General features: G+C 47.0%; 1 protein-coding gene across 3 annotated transcripts in view; it reads left to right on the top strand.

Annotated features, from left to right (window-relative positions):
• The window catches only part of hvcn1 (hydrogen voltage-gated channel 1), a 61,723-nt gene that overhangs the window by 26,747 nt on the left and 17,699 nt on the right, over positions 1-17,277 (top strand). For 2 of the 3 annotated variants that reach the window (XM_056274454.1, XM_056274452.1), the window contains exons 2-3: positions 15,746-15,954; positions 16,369-16,473. In XM_056274454.1, coding sequence (XP_056130429.1) covers positions 15,778-15,954; positions 16,369-16,473 — 282 coding nt within the window. In that variant the 5' untranslated portion in view covers positions 15,746-15,777. The remainder of the gene's footprint in view (positions 1-15,745; positions 15,955-16,368; positions 16,474-17,277) is intronic. The other variant, XM_056274455.1, reaches the window with a different exon arrangement.

Raw genomic sequence — 17,277 nt, 5'->3', positions numbered from 1 at the left:
AAGTTGTGAATATGCCAGGATGGATGTTAGCTGGAAGGGCAATGCCACTCCCTGATGATGAGAGTTTCTGGAGACACAGGGCAGTGTTGATCTCTTCCATCTGTGAATAGGACACACTGTGACCAAGTCGGTTGAGGATGTTTATCAACTCTACATTTCCTGTCAACGATTTGACACTGAATGGCAGAACAATGTGCTTGGAAGGCTTGGTATTTCCACATGTCACTGCATATACTATGTCATGGCCAAATGACTGCAGAAGGCACTGCACTCTCTGGGATGCATGATCAGCATCATTTGAGCCTGTGAGTAGAGAGTACAGGAAGATAATGAGCGACTCTGGAATGGTAGGACATTCTGCTTCTGGTTTGACTTCAGGCGGCCAGGTTTGAGGAACATCTTGACTTTTAATGTCTGCTCTCAATTTGATGGCTGCTTTGGCTATAACATCTTGTGCACTGACACTTTTCAGGGTCTGCAGCTCCCTTTTGAGAGACTGATTTTCTTTGGCAAGTTCCCTCATGGACAAGTTATCGGGATAGAGGAGGAATTTTCCTTTCTCATCAGGGAATATCTGCAAGGCTCCAGCAAACTCACTCTCCAGGTTTCGCCTTATGTGCTTCTTGGTTGATTCCTTGACTTGGGCAATGCCTTGGGAGTTCATTGAAGCTACCAGTCTAGAAGAGAGATCAGTCATTGTCATCACTTGAGGATTGCCAAAAAGCTCCATCCTGATGAAGAGGAACAGCTCATTGTATGCCTTATTCACAGCAACTTCATACTGGGCTGCAGCATCATCATCTTCATTGCTGGCAACCTCTCCTTTGGAAACCTCTTCTTTGGTGTAAAGTCTATAGCATGACCTGTGGTAGTGCCCTTCAGCTGCTACAAGGTCTCTACTCACAATGGCAAGGATTCTGCTGTCCCTTTTCTTTGTGGCTGCACTCCTGATCTTTGCATCAGCTCGCAGTTCTCGACACTGCACCAGTACTTCTCTCGTATTCTGTCTCTTGGAATATTTGCTGTTTTTCTGACAAAATATGCACTCTGCATCATAAGTCCTAGATGTACTTGGAGCATGTCGAGCTACTCTCTTAGATTGTTTCTCTTCAGCAGAGACACAACTTTTCTTTTCTTTTGCAAGGAGGCCATCAAGAATTTGCTTCATAGTGAAGATACTGCGACACTTTCTGTGGTAGTAGATTGCTGGAATCTGTCCCTCAGGAATGTCTTTTGCCAGTTTCAAAACTGGTGCATGATTTCGTATCTGAGCTGCCCTGAGCAGAGTTCTCCATGAGTCGACACTTTGTAGTGAAACCAGCTTATCTGTATCATCAGAACAGTGGATAATGCACTCCACCCGTGGGCGCTTTGGTATTGGGTAAAAACTTGCTTGTTCACCAGTGGCCATATTCAGTCAGTTTTCACCTGCCACATACAAACAAATACATATAACTTAGGTGTATGAACACTACTAAAACAAAGTTTACTTTGCTTCACCAGCGTCATATTACCATTATTTATCTTACATAGCCACAAATAGATACATTACCTAGTTGCTATGCAACAGCTGTATTTTGTCCACATGAGGCCGCTAAAATCAACACAAGATGAAAGTTCCTCGTAGCCACTTTAACTAATCATATTAACATATACATTAAAAGAACATGCTAACATTATGGGAAATTAGCTTACAATCTTCTCCAGAGTGAGACAAGAAGATAGATACCAGTTTCCTCTATATGTGTTTAGTAGAAAGCTATCTGGCTGCACGTTAGCCTAGCTTAGCACAATGAATGGAAGTACACAGTACTGGTTATCCTTGGTTGTTGGCCAACTAAGAACTGTCCCAGAGTTTAAGCTGGGCTAATCAGTACCAGGGGTGTTGAAATGCTATATTTGTAAAAATCTGGGCAAATACACAATCGTGAGAGGCACAGAAACAGGTTTCCTGAAAGAAAAATGAAGTAGCTGCTCATTTGGAAAGGTTATCATGTATTATTTTACTTCTGTTAGTGTACCAAATAAAATGGCACCAGTGAAGTTGTGTCACCTTGGGTGATATCGATATCTGGTCTGACCCATGGACTAACTGGCTTTGGTCTAGTTAGTTTCTTAGTAATAATGCCCTTCTAATTTAAGGTTCACAATCACCTCACACAATGAAATAGTATGGGTATATTATACATTTCCTGAATCTTTACAGTCCTGTGAGTATTCCAGTTTTTGTGTTTTGTGTCCCTGATATTCCTAGATGCCACAGAGCTAAAAGAAAGTATATAGTTTAGGCGAACATTGCAGAAAGATGTGTGTTATTGACGGGTTGAAGAGCTCAAGTGACCTCTATATTTGTGAGAAATATCCACAACAGGGCTTGAATGAAAGCTAAGAGGGTCCCCTTTAAAATGATACCAAAGACAATATTATAGAACATTGAAAAATGTCCTGACCATGAGGCTAAACCAGGATATGCACCAGCGTCTAAAATGCAATTTACTTTAGGGGGTGGTTAACTTCATGAGCTGATAACTGTGATACAGCTGCCACTCAGGAATGGTTATCATACCAAAATATCATCTACAGACATGGATCCTTTCAAAGATTATAAGTAAGTTTTGCCACCTTGAGTGTACCGAAATAGGAAATTTTGGGCTCTGGCCCATGGACTAATAGTGTGAGTGTCAAAGTGTGTAGAGACTTTGGGCCATAGTGTGAGTGTCAAAGTGTGTAGAGACTTTGGGCCATAGTGTGTCTGCACCAAGCAGGACACGTTTCCCTGTAGGCCTTCGTGCAGTGAGGCCCTCGTGCATTGTGTAGCGTGATTGAGCCGTGTTCGGCTTGCGATGCCTGGGTCTGTTTTTGCATTCTCTAAACCCAACAAGTAGTTGTGTTACTTTAACCAAACGGCCCCTGAGAACAGTAGCTAAACAGCCTTCCACTTGCCACGTTGAAGCTACTGCAATTTTTATCTCCCAGTGTCATTTGTGTTTAAGGAAATAAGGTGTGTTCGTGTGTCTTTAATATGCATGTCTTTAGCATTGGTTAAAAATAAGGTGTTTCACTGCAGTAGTTTTGTTTTATTTTGTATTGATTTACTGATGTCTTCTTGAAGGTAAATCAGCATATGAAATGGACGAGTCACATCCTGACTGGGCTCCAACATGGCACCTGGGACACTCTGAAGTGCACGCTACAGAGTCAGACCGGTATTCTCGTTGATTACGAAGAAAACAAATGAGCATGCCAGCAGCAGGAGACAGCAGTGAATCCCAAATGCAGGGAGAAACCACTGCAGAAGACGAGAAAGAAATAAAGCAGGCGGGAGCGGCAGCAGATGAGGAAGGTGGTGACGAGGCAGAGGCAGAAGTGGCAGCAGATGAGGAAGGTGGTGACCAGGCAGAGGCAGAAGTGACAGCAGATGAGGAAGGTGGTGACCAGGCAGAGGCAGAAGTGGCAGCAGATGAGGAAGGTGGTGACCAGGCAGAGGCAGAAGTGACAGCAGATGAGGAAGGTGGTGACCAGGCAGAGGCAGAAGTGGCAGACGATGAGGAAGGTGGTGACCAGGCAGAGGCAGAAGTGGCAGACGATGAGGAAGGTGGTGACCAGGCAGAGGCAGAAGTGGCAGATGATGAGGAAGGTGGTGACCAGGCAGAGGTGGGACCTGTAGAATATGATGAATGTGGAGACCGGGCAGATGAGGAAGCAGCAGCGGATGAGGAAGGTGTAGACCAGGCAGAAGATGAAGTGGCACATGAACCAACAGCGAAGAGACAAAGAAGAACAGAATGTCAATTCTGTCAGTGCAATAGTGCAGAAATCAACCATGTGTTGCGAGAGAACAGGGAGCTTAGGTGTGAGCTGAACAAAGAAAGATGGATGAAGACTTTTTAAAGGGTGACACAAATAAGGTCCGGTATGACACAGGAATTCCATGTTTTGCCATTTTAATGTCATTGTTCACCAATGTTAAGGCTTTCCTGCCAGTTACACAAAAGCTGTCATCCTTTCAAACGGTTGTGTTGACAATCCTACATCTGAGGCTGGACCGTCCAGTCCAGCACCTCACCCATCTTTTTGATGCTCCACCTAAAACTCTTTCCGCTGCCTTTACTGACACCATAGATGTGTTGTACGCACGCCTTAAAGGAGCTATAGGCGGCCGCCGAGTTTCGGCTAAATTCTAGATGTCTTATTATATCTCGACAGTAATCGATGGTACTAAAAAAGTAACACGTTTGACACCGAAATGAAAAATAAATCCGTCATTCCTGTAAGGGGCAGGAGCTAAAACAGCCCCTGGTCTACTGGCCAGAGAGGCATTGTTTACAAGCGCAAGGCCACATTCGTTTTTGGACGCTTTTGGGAAATGTGTAGCTATTATTGTCGACTGCTTTGAAATGCGTACAGACAGGCCATCAAATCTAAAAGCCCCTGCGCAGGCCTTTCCCCACTACACACCATGGAATACCTCATCGGTGTTACGCCACAAGGTGCAATATCATTTATTGCCAAGGGGTGGGGTGGGCGTACCTCCGACAGGCACGTGACTGAGAACTGTGGCCTTCGTAACAAACTGTTACCGGGTGACATGGTGTTAGCTGATCGAGGCTTCAGTATCAAGGACAGTGTGGGGATGACGTGTGCAGAGGTCAAAGGTCCTGCGTTCCCTGAAGGAAGATGCCAGCTCAATGCTAAGGATGTGGAAAACACCCGAGCGGTGGCACACCTGAGGGTTCATGTTGGAAGGGTGATTGGTAGTATGCGCAGCAAGTACACAACGTTACACAGGAGAATACCAGTTAGCTTGTTACGGCCATGTGAGGGGGAGGAGAGGACACTTCTTAACAAGTTAGTGAATGTTTGCTGTATACTTCTTAACACGTGTCCCAGTGTGGTTGTAAAACTGGGTGAATATGACAAATGTGCATGTTAAAATTGACAAATGATGTATGCAGAAATGTACAAAGTTTTCAGATCCTAAAAGAATATATTTTTGGCAAAATGTACATAAAGTATGAAAAGTAAAAAATACTCTTTCAACAATACAGTGTTTTACTAATATTGCATATTTCTATGCTGTTACTGTTGTACTAATGTATGTTTTATTTCACTGCTGTAGATATTTCAGGTTGAGGTTGAGTTTTTTTGACGAAATGTTTGTGTACTTTAATACTTGAATTGAAAACAAGATGAGACAATGTGATCTTGTAGAAACTGATTAAATAAAAATGTAATTTGCAAGTACAACATGCAGATTTTGGGTGGTTGAATTTGAAATTTAACTGAATTTTTCCAGCATTGAATGTAAACATGTCTGAGTAAACATCTTCAGAAACAAAAAGGTTAAAACTCATATCAACATATCCACCACATATATGAACAATATAACGATGTGCAAAAGATTGTTGGAGTGAAGCAAAGCTGAATTTTTCACGTATCAAATGTAAACATTGTCTAAGCAAAGTAAACCTCTTAAAGTGCAACAAAAATATCAAATATCAACAATAATGCATTCAAAGGAAGTAACAATAGCGCTGTTGTGGAGGGTGAAAGAAAGGAGACCAGACCACTTCTCCTTTTGACCACTCAGCCGTGGGGTCGTTTATTTCCTCCAACTAAAACTAAGTCAGTAGTTCATTCTGCTAAACCTCAGCCGCGTGTCTACCCACAATACCCCCTGCTAACCCCGCCCACTTTCTTAAAGGGACCGCCTCTGGCCTGCATGGTGAATATGTAACCTGCAAGTAGGTCACTACACACGCCCCCCCAGAATTCACCATGACAACAAGAAAAAAAGAAAAAAAAAATCAACGTGGCGGGGTACGAATAATGCGGCCAAAACGGCTCCTCTTGACGGGTGTAGGAGTAGGGGGGCGTCCAGGCCGAGGGGGCTGAGCCAGCTGAACCGGCCTGTCCAAGTCCAGGTGAGCCGGCTTGAAGCGGTCCACTGAAACCCACTCCTGCTTACCACCGACATCCACAACAAAGCTCTTAGCCCCCGCTGCCAGGACACGGAAGGGGCCATCGTAGGGGGGCCGCAGGGGAGTACGGTGGGCATCATGCCGGATGAAGACGTACCCGGCTGACTGTAGGTCCTTGGGGATGTAAGACTGAGGGAGGCTGTGCTGCGAAGTTGGGACTGGAGTGAAAACACCGGCAGTGTCCTGGAACACAGCCCGTTGGCGGCAGCAGACCAGGGTGCCGTGCCATCTGGCAGAAATTCCCCCGGGACCCGTAGTGGCTGGCCATAAACCAGCTCGGCCGATGAGGACTGGAGGTCTTCCTTAGGGGCGGTCCGCAGGCCCAGCATGACCCATGGGAGCCAGTCGACCCAGCTACTCTCTGTGAGGCTGGCCCAAAGAGCGGCCTTCATAGAACGATGAAACCGCTCACTTAAACCATTGCCCTGCAGGTTGTACGCCATGGTGCGATCCAGCTTCACCTCTAGGCTTTCAGCGACTGCAGTCCTGAGCTCAGATGTGAACTGCGGGACCCGGTCAGAAGTGAGGTCAGATGGCGTGCCAAACCGGGCTACCCAGGACCCGATGAACGCCCGGGCCACCTTAGCAGACGTGGCTGACAACGGAATAGCCTCTGGCCACCTAGTGGTCCTGTCCACCACGGTAAGGAGATGAGTGACACCACGGGAGGAGGGAGGGGTCCTACTCGACATTGACATGGTCGAAACGCCTCCCAGGCACTGGGAAGAGCACAAGGGGTGCCTTGGTGTGGCGATGAACCTTGGAGCGCTGACACGCCACACAGGTGCCCGCCCAGTCCTTGACATCCTTCCTGAGGCCATGCCACACGAACTTGGCCCCCACCAACTTCGTTGACGCCTTCACGCCTTGGTGTGAAAGGCCATGGATGGCGTTGAAAACCCGTCGCCGCCAGCCCTTGGGCACCATGGGTCGGGGCTGACCCGTGGAGCTGTCACAGAGAAGCGTGGCCCCGGTGTCGTTGAACACCACATCCTCCAACTGCAGCCCGGTCTCAGCAGTCCGGTAGGCCTGCACTTCTGTGTCAGCAGCCTGGTCTGCAGCCATGTCTGCGTAGTCGAGTCCCAAGTGGACGGCCCCCCACATCGCCCGGGAGAGGCAGTCATCGACGAAGTTGTTCTGCCGGCGACGTGCAGGATGTCAGTGGTGAACTCGGAGATGTAGGAGAGCTGGCGCTGTTGGCGCCCAGACCATGGCTCGGTGGCTTTGGCCATGGCGAATGTCAGCGGCTTGTGGTCCACAAAGACAGAGAAGCAGCAGCCTTCCAGCAGGAACCGTAAGCGGCGGATGGCGAGAAACAGGCCAAGAAGCTCAGCTGGCAGCTGAAAAGAGCAAGCGGCTGCCAGGCTCTGCCCATCCACTGCTCATACACTACCCTCATGGCGTAATCTGAGGCATCCGTGGTGAGTGCTACTGGGGCAGTTGGTGATGAGTGCGCCAACAAGGCGGCATCAGCCAGCGCAGCCGTAGCATCCTCAAATGCCCGGTTTCTCTCTTCCGACCAGTCCACTGGGCCCTTGGGGTCCTTACCCTTCAGAGCCTCATACAGGGGGCGCATGAGATGAGCTGCCCGGGGAATGAACCGGTTGTAAAAGTTCACCATGCCCAGGAACTCCTGCAGGGACTTCACCGTGTTCGGGCGTGGGAACCTGGCGACGGCGTCCACCTTGTCGGGGAAGGGGGTTGCTCCATCCTTTATAGCCCAGTGCCCGTGGAAATCAATGGCTGGCAGGCCCAACTGGCACTTCGCTGGCTTGACGATGAGCCCATGCTGGCTGAGCCGTTCGAACAGCTGCCAGAGGTGGACCAGGTGCTCCAGAATGTCGTTCACGTAAAAAAACAGGAACGGCATATCTCGCAGCACAGAGTCCATGAGCCGCTGAAAGGTCTGTGCAGCCCCTTTGAGCCCAAACGGCATCCCTCAGGAACTTGAACAGGCCGAACGGCGTGATCACTGCCGTCTTCGGCACATCCTGTGGGCGGACCGGCACCTGGTGGTATCCGCGCACGAGGTCCACCTTGGAGAAGATGACCGCCCCCGCCAAGTGCATGGAGAAGTCCTGGATGTGCTGGGCGGGGTAGCGGTGTGGCGTTGGTGAGGCGGCGGTAATCACCACATGGGCGCCAGCCACCGTTAGCCTTCGTGACCATATGCAGGGGGGAGGCCCATGGACTGTCGGAGCGGCGCACGATGCCGAGGCGCTCCATGTTGGCAAACTCCTCCTGGGCGATGGCGAGCTTGGCTGGGTCGAGGCGCCGTGCACGGGCGTAGACTGGGGGGCCCGTGGTGGTGATGTAGTGTTCCACTCCATACTTGGCGACTGCTGATGAGAGATGAGTTCGGCGTTGTGAGGTCCGGAAACTCAGCGAGCAGACGCTGAAATTCATCCCCGGTGGCAATCATGTTGGACAAGCCGATGGGACCCGCCTCCCCCAGCGTACATGGGTAGGAGCAGAAGGAGACGGCGTCAATCAAGCGGCGGGTTTTTAACGTCTACCAACAGTCCATAAGCGCGCAGGAAATCCGAACCCAGGAGGGCAATGGTCGCCTTCGCCATTACAAAGTCCCGGCCGAACCGCCGACCTCCAAAAACCACCTCCACATACCTCATGCCATAGGTGCGTACGGGAGTGCCGTTAGCAGCATCCATAGGGGTCCACTGGTGTCGCAGGTAGGATGATCCGCCGCGCGCCCGAATCACCTACCAACCGTCGGCCGGAGATGGTGTCCTGAATAAACAGCAGCCTGCCTTCCTGGGCAACGCTCAGGGCTACTACTGAGCGCCGGCCCTGGATTTCCCGCTCTGCTGAAAGTGCATGGTGCACGGCATTGCTTGGCTTTGGTTCCAAACCTAGCATGGTAGAAGCACAGTCCCCTTGAGTCCTGCTGCCGATGAGAAACTGCTGCCGCGGCGACGCCCGCAGCCTCAACCGGTGCTGTTGGCTGACGAGGAAAATCCTGTCAGCCTCCGCGGCCAACTCCCGAAAGTTGCTGGTGGTGGACAACTTGGAGCTGGCCAAGGCAGCACGGACGTGCGAGGGGAACTGACGGAGGAACAGCTGGCCGAAAAGCAAGGCGGGGTTGCACGAACCCAGCATACTCAGCATCTTGTCCATTAGCTCCGATGGCTTGCCATCTCCCAAGCCTTGCAGCGAACACCACCAGTCGGCCCACTCCACCTCTGCTAGCTCAGAAGCCTGCAGCAAGTGTCTCTCAATCGTACCGTACTTATCCGTGGGCGGCGGTGCTTGCAGCAGGCCCAATATCCGTGACGCCGTAGATGTTCCGGGTGCCGCCACGACGTGGTGGTATTGGTCTCATCCACGGTGATGTTCCTAATGGCGAACTGGGCTTCGATGTGAGCGAACCTTGCTGCCGCAGCCGTTTCCCAGAAGTCGGGCAGTTTGAGCGAGACGGCGTTAGTCACTGCCGCTGCACTGGGAGCTTCGTTCTCCATGGCTCACGCTGGGGTCACCAATGTGGAGGATGAAAGAAAGGAGACCAGACCACTTCTCCTTTTGACCACACCACACAGCCGTGGGGTCGTTTATTTCTTCCAACTAAACTAAGTCAGTAGTTTATTATGCTAAACTTCAGCCTCATGTCTACCCACAATACCCCTTGCTAACCCCGCCCACTGTCTTAAAGGGACCGTCTCTGGCTCGCATGGTGAATATCTAACCTCTGAGTAGGTCACTACACTGTAACAGTAATCAGTGTGCTTGACAGTAAAGACAAACACTTAATTTTCTCATTTCAGCAGTCAAACACGCCGGCGGCCGATCATCCGGGGCTTTAAAGGCGGCTCATTAAGTCGCATATGGTGCATAACCCGGACGCAGACAAATGTGAATATTGTAACGTTAATGTGTTCTCTACGTGACGTTGCCGGGTACACAAAGGACGGATGCCAAAAGAAAGCCGGTACCTTCGTTCGGACGACAGGGTTTTTCAATCTCCGGGTCATGTACTCAACCACTGGTGAGCCGAATGCTCGCTTCCCAAGACTTGTAATTACGAAACTGTCCGGCGGTGTAGCCACGGACACCACTCCCAAGATATGCAAACATACCAGGAAACTTGAGGGGAGGCAAGGCGTCAGGGTCAAGGATCCATTGGCCTTTTGGGATTTCACAAGGATCGACATTTCCGATAACATTGATTTTGTCAATATGGCGTTTCTTGGCGTCCGGTAGGGCTTTGTCTTGGTATAATCCACTTGTGCCAAGCTATTTTAAGCATACTTAGCTCAGCAGTACGAGGAAAAAAATGCGTGTTACCGGCTAGCGTCCATGGCATCACAATATGGCGGCTCCTCCCCACAATGCATTGCGCAATGACGTCAGTTGCCAAGCTCTAGCACTGGATGACAGACCGCCGAGGAATCGAATCCCTGTGTTACCTCTGGCTTGGTCGGAGGTAACACAGGTATTTGCCCTGGTCGCTGCGCTAGCGCCTCCTCTGGTCGGTCGGGACGACGCCCGGATCGGCAGAGAAGGGGTAGAGCAGCGACCGGTACGGCTAAAAAAAAAAAGAGCGGGATAAATGGCCAGATACAGCTGGGGAGAAAAAAGGGGGAAAACTGAAGGAAAAAAAAAATAAAGGCCGCCGCGGGAACTATGGAACATGCGCAGAACGCCTAGACCAGTTCGGGGCCGATTGAAGCGTATACATGCCAGAGTGCATCCATTGCCAACCGCGTTATCTAGGTGTGTTAGTCCCACTTCGAGAAATCCGATTTAGTACGACTTCAGTCGGACTAACACGTCTCCATGTATGTTAAAGGCCACTTTTAGTCGGATTAACACAACAAACCCACTTCTTCTGACTCCATGTAAACGCAGTCAGTATGTCAGGCTGCGCACAACAAACTCACTTCTTCTGACTCCATGTAAACGCAGTCAGTATGTCAGGCTGCGCACCAGAAACCCACTTCTTCTGACTCCACGTAAACGCAGTCAGTATGTCAGGCTGCGCACAACAAACCCACTTCTTCTGACTCCATGTAAACGCAGTCAGTATGGCAGGCTGCGCACAACAAACCCACTTCTTCTGACTCCATGTAAACGCAGTCAGTATCTCAGGCTGCGCACAACAAACCCACTTCTTCTGACTCCATGTAAAGGCAGTCAGTATGTCAGGCTGCGCACAACAAACCCACTTCTTCTGACTCCATGTAAACGCAGTCAGTATGTCAGGCTGCGCACAACAAACCCACTTCTTCTGACTCCATGTAAACGCAGTCAGTATGTCAGGCTGCGCACCAGAAACACACTTCTTCTGACTCCATGTAAACGCAGTCAGTTTGTCAGGCTGCGCACAACAAACCCACTTCTTCTGACTCCATGTAAAGGCAGTCAGTATGTCAGGCTGCGCACAACAAACCCACTTCTTCTGACTCCATGTAAACGCAGTCAGTATGGCAGGCTGCGCACAACAAACCCACTTCTACTGACTCCATGTAAACGCAGTCAGTATCTCAGGCTGCGCACAACAAACCCACTTCTTCTGACTCCATGTAAAGGCAGTCAGTATGTCAGGCTGCGCACAACAAACCCACTTCTTCTGACCCCATGTAAACGCAGTCAGTATGTCAGGCTGCGCACAACAAACCCACTTCTTCTGACTCCATGTAAACGCAGTCAGTATGGCAGGCTGCGCACAACAAACCCACTTCTTCTGACTCCATGTAAAGGCAGTCAGTATGTCAGGCTGCGCACAACAAACCCACTTCTTCTGACTCCATGTAAACGCAGTCAGTATGTCAGGAAGCGCACAACAAACCCACTTCTTCTGACTCCATGTAAACGCAGTCAGTATGTCAGGCTGCGCACCAGAAACACAGTTCTTCTGACTCCATGTAAACGCAGTCAGTATGTCAGGCTGCGCACAACAAACCCATTCTTCTGACTCCATGTAAAGGCAGTCAGTATGTCAGGCTGCGCACAACAAACCCACTTCTTCTGATTTCATGTAAACGCAGTCAGTATGGCAGGCTGCGCACAACAAACCCACTTCTTCTGACTCCATTAAAACGCAGTCAGTATGTCAGGCTGCGCACAACAAACCCACTTCTTCTGACTCCATGTAAACGCAGTCAGTATGTCAGGCTGCGGAGAGGAACTGACTGATTACACATCAGCCACTCCACAATATTTGGTTCTCACCGAGCGTTGTGTCAGAGTTTCCATCCAAGTGATATTGCGTTACGCTACTGTGTAGTGTTGAAGGAGGTGTGTAACACGGAGGTGTGTAACACGGTGGTGTTCTGGCTATGTCCCTGTAAGAAAAGCCTTTGTGTTGGCAGGAAGGACAAAGTGGGCTGTTTGTTGCAACATTCACGGAAAAAAATCCCAAACTGAACGCTGGCAGTGATGCATTTTACTGCAGTCAGCAGTGTTCTGGTCCACCAGAGACAACACAGACACACAGACACACAGACACACAGACACAGACACACACACACACACACACACACACACACACACACACACACACACACACACACACACACACACACACACACACACAACTTCCTGCTCGGTCCAACAAAAATAGTGTATTAACTCAAGCTGCAAGTAGCGAGCCGTGATGAACTTCCTGTCTGGTGGACTAGACAGAAGCATCAACACAACCAGTGAAAGACGATAGTTAACAGACCAGGTGTCTTCGTGTGTCTACAGTGAAGTGGTCTCTTCACATAACCTCAGTCTACAAGACTCAGGCTGAATTTGGAAGCGTGAGTTGTAAACGATAGTGTTTATAAACGATAGTGTTCTTATAAACAATGAGGTGTGTTCATAAACGATTGAGGGTGTTTATAAACAATAGTGTTTATAAACGATAGTGTGTTTATAAACGACAGATAAACAATACAGTGTTTATAAACAATAGTGTTTATAAAGGATTCAGTGTGTTTATAAACGATAATGTTTATAAACAATGAAGTGTGTTTATAAACTATTGAGTGTTTATAAACAATAGTGTTTATAAACGATTCAGTGTGTTTATAAACAATACAGTGTGTTTATAAACAATAGTTTTTATAAACGATTCAGTGTGTTTATAAACAATACAGTGGTATAACGACCCAAACCAACAACCAGTTTCATATGCAAATATGGTGTGACCATTAACTAGATTTACAGTGGCCATGTGTACTATTCACAGAGGGTTGGGGAATAGTTGCGATCACAGCATTGTAAGATGGTGACAGATGTACTCTTAGCCCCCCCCCCCTCCCAGTTCAGGGATGGTCATTCCCTCTTCACATACATGGCCTCTTTGACTCCTTGTTCAAACCAGCGTTCCTCCCCATCAAGGATGTGCACATCCTCATCACCCCCCCTCTTTTTCTACCCAATTGTATCAGTTCAATTACCCTACTCTTCCTTTACAAATGTGCCCACTGCAGTTTGATGTATGTAACAACTGAAGACATTGTCGTACGCGTTTTCTAAATCTACAAAGACACAATGTAACTCCTTCTGGCCTTCTCTATACTTCTCCATCAACACTCTCAAAGCACACATCGCATCTGTGGTGCTCTTTCGTGGCATGAAACCATACTGCGCTCGCTGATCATCACCTCTCCTCCTCTTAACCTAGCTTCGATTACTCTTTCCCAAATCTTCATGCTATGGCTGATCAACTTTATATCTCTGTAGTTGCTACAGTTCTGCACGTCGGCCTTGTTCTTGAAAATCGGTACCAGTATGCTTCTTCTCCACTCCTCAGGCATCCTCTCACTTTCCAAGATTGTGTTAAACAATCTAGTTAAAAACTACACTGCCATCTCTCCTAAACATCTCCATGCCTCCACAGGTATGTCATCAGGACCAACTGCCTTGCCACTCTTCATCCTCTTCATAGCTGCCCTCACTTCCTCCTTGTTAATCCACTGCACTTCCTGATTCACTATCCCCACATCATCCAACCTTCTCTCTCTCTCTCATTTTCATCATTCATCAGCCCCTCAAAGTATTCCTTCTACCTTCTCAGCACACTCTCCTCGCTTGTCAGCACATTTCCATCTCTATCCTTCATCACCCTAACTTGCTGCACATCCTTTACAGCTCGGTCCCTCTGTCTAGCCAATCTGTACAAGTCTTTTTCTCCTTCCTTAGTGTCTAACCTGTCATACAACTCACCATACGCCTTTTCCTTTTGCCTTTGCCACTTCTCTCTTTGCTTTACGCTGCATCTCCTTGTACTCCTGTGTACTTTCTTCATCTCTCTGACCATCCCACTTCCTCTTTGCCAACCTCTTCCTCTGTATACTTTGCTGTACTTCCTCATTCCACCACCAAGTCTCCTTGTCTTCCTTCCTCTGTCCTGATGACACACGAAGTACCTTCCTAGCTGTCTCCCTCACTATTTCTGCAGTGCTTGCCCAGCCATCTGGCAACTCTTCACTACCACTCAGTGCCTGTTTTAACTCCTGCCTGAACTCCACACAACAGTCTTCCTTCTTCAACTTCCACCATTTGATCTTCGGCTGTGTCTTCACTCGCTTCCTCATCTTGGTCTCCAAAGTCATCCTACAGACCACCATCCGATGCTGCCTAGCTACGTTCTCCCCTCTCACCACCTTGCAGTCTCCAATCCCTTTTAGATCACGCCTTCTACACAACATATAGTCCACCGGTGTGCACTTTCCTCCACTCTTATACGTCACCCTGTGTTCTTCCCTCTTCTTGAAATATGTATTCACCTCAGCCACTTCCATCCTTTTCACAAAATCCACCACCATCTGTCCTTCCACATTTCTCTCCTTGACTCCATACCTTCCCATCAACTCCTCATCACCTCTGTTTCCTTCACGAACATGTCCACTGAAGTCCACTCCAATCACCACTCTCTCCTCCTTGGGTACCCTCTCCACCACTTCATCCAACTCACTCCAGAATTCTTCTTTCTCTTCCATCTCACACCCACACAAATATTTGTAACAGACATCAAAATCATCAAAATCACAGGCCATCTGTGATGAAAATCTGTGGTGGCCGGTCCAGGGTGTCTCCCCACCTGCCGCCCAATGACTGCTGGGATAGGTTCCAGCATCCCCGCGACCCTGAGAGCTGGATAAGCGGTTTGGATAATGGATTGCTGGATGGACTTCAAAATGAAAATAAGAAATTGGAAAAATGCATAATCATTAAGAAAAAAACCCTTAAACAATCTAACTAGAATGGTTAGATTGTTTTAGTCAAAGTCAGTCTGAGGTCGTGAGGTACAAATCAGTATTTGCAGCTATATTTATTTATAAGGATTTCTGTGCAGCTGTGATAAACTGTCACGTTTTGATGATTACTTTTAAAGGACAAAAAATGAAAGCCCTTAGACAGCATCATCATTCATGCTTAGTGATGGATGATATAGTGATGGATGCAAACTGGTCCAAAAGTCTTTGGTGGATACTGGAGCCATTGTGCTAAATAAATGCTGACTGACCAAATCCAGTTCTGAGTGTTACCATGTAGCTCTTGGTCTGTGACGTTAAGTGTCTCCGTTTGTGTCAGTTTGTGAACAAAGTCTCTTAAAATGGCCTTGAAAACCCCAATCTCTACTTGCAGCTGTATTTCTAACTGCTAGTGATGAACCAGAAGAAGTGGTTGAATACTTTTCTGAACAGGAGTTAATATGTGCAGATACTGCTGCCCCCCCCCCATTTTAAACTTGGTAATCTTTGGGGAAACTGATGATAACTGAATTCAACTAAGTAATTTTATTTGTCTCTTTGCAGGGTAGAACAAAGCCTAACTCCAGAGTCTTGTCATGGCTCAGTACCTCAAGTACTTCACAACTGTGGGTGATGAAAAAGGACAGGGAACAAATGAGGAAGAAGAGCTTCATGAAGCCAGTGAGGAGCTGGGTCCAGCCACCGGTGAATATCCAACAGAGCTGACCTTAAGGGACTCCTTTAAAAGGCTTTACAGCTCTGAACGGTTCCAGGTGAGTCCCTCGCTTGTTGCTCAGCTTTCTAGGTGGACACTGCCATCAGGCATTTTAATGCACTAGTGTCTTTTTTTGTGTTGTTGTTCACATTTGAAATTCTCACTTATCAGGAATTTACTATTGTACAGTCAAATATACCTTGTGTTGACCCCCCCCCCCCGCCACCACCACCCCTGTAGGGTGGTGTGAAAGATGAGTTTATCAATGTGCACACCTTGTTTGCTTGCTAATAGCTCTCATAGTAGATCAGAGACAAGGTACCAAGGCACGTTTTCTGTTGTCCCTGTTTTATTTATTTATTTAGTTTTGACTTGCTTCAGCCACATGCCTTGTCAGAGAGGTGCGCCTGTTGTTGTATTCCTGAGTCAGTTGGTCTGTGGTTCTATGATGACTGTGTTGCTCTTCTTCCAGGTGGTTGTGGTATGTTTGGTAATACTGGATGCTATATTTGTTTTATGTGAGCTGCTGATAGATCTGTCCATCATCCAATTGGAACATGGACATGTTGCACCTCAGGTTGGTGAAGTCTAAATGAAACGTTAACACACTAAACTCTGACCGCAAGGTCCAATATAAATGACCGTGTGTTTCCAAATGGCATTTTCATATTAAATAAAAAATGACATGTTCATATCAAAAAAATTGACATGTTCGTATAAAATAAAAAAAATAACATGTTCGTATCAAATAAAAAATGGCATGTTCATATCAAATAAAAAATGGCATGTTCATATCAAATAAAAAATGGCATGTTCATATCAAATAAAAAATTACATGTTCATATCAAATAAAAAATGACGTGTTCATATCAAATAAAAAATGACGTGTTCGTATCAAATGAAAAATGACATGTTCATATCAAATAAAAAATGGCATGTTCATATCAAATTAAAAAATTGACATGTTCATATCAAATTCAAAAAATGACTTGTTCATGTCAAGTTTAAAAAATTGACATGTTCATATCAAATAGAAAAATGACATGTTCATATCAAATTAAAAAAATGACATGCTCGTATCAAATTCAAAAAATGACTTGTTCATGTCAAGTTTAAAAAATTGACATGTTCATATCAAATGAAAAAAAATGACATGTTCATATCAAATTAAAAAATGACATGTTCATATCAAATTTTAAAAAATGACATGTTCATATCAAATAAAAAAATGACATGTTCGTATCAAATTAAAAAATGACATGTTCGTATCAAATTTAAAAAATGACATGTTCGTATCAAATTTAAAAAATGACATGTTCATATCAAATTTAAAAAATGACATGTTCATATCAAATTAAAAAATTACATGTTCATATCAAAT

Source organism: Lampris incognitus, chromosome 2, assembly GCF_029633865.1.
Source record: "Lampris incognitus isolate fLamInc1 chromosome 2, fLamInc1.hap2, whole genome shotgun sequence".
Taxonomy (NCBI): Eukaryota; Metazoa; Chordata; class Actinopteri; order Lampriformes; family Lampridae; genus Lampris; species Lampris incognitus.
This window is presented reverse-complemented; position numbering and strand designations above follow the sequence as displayed.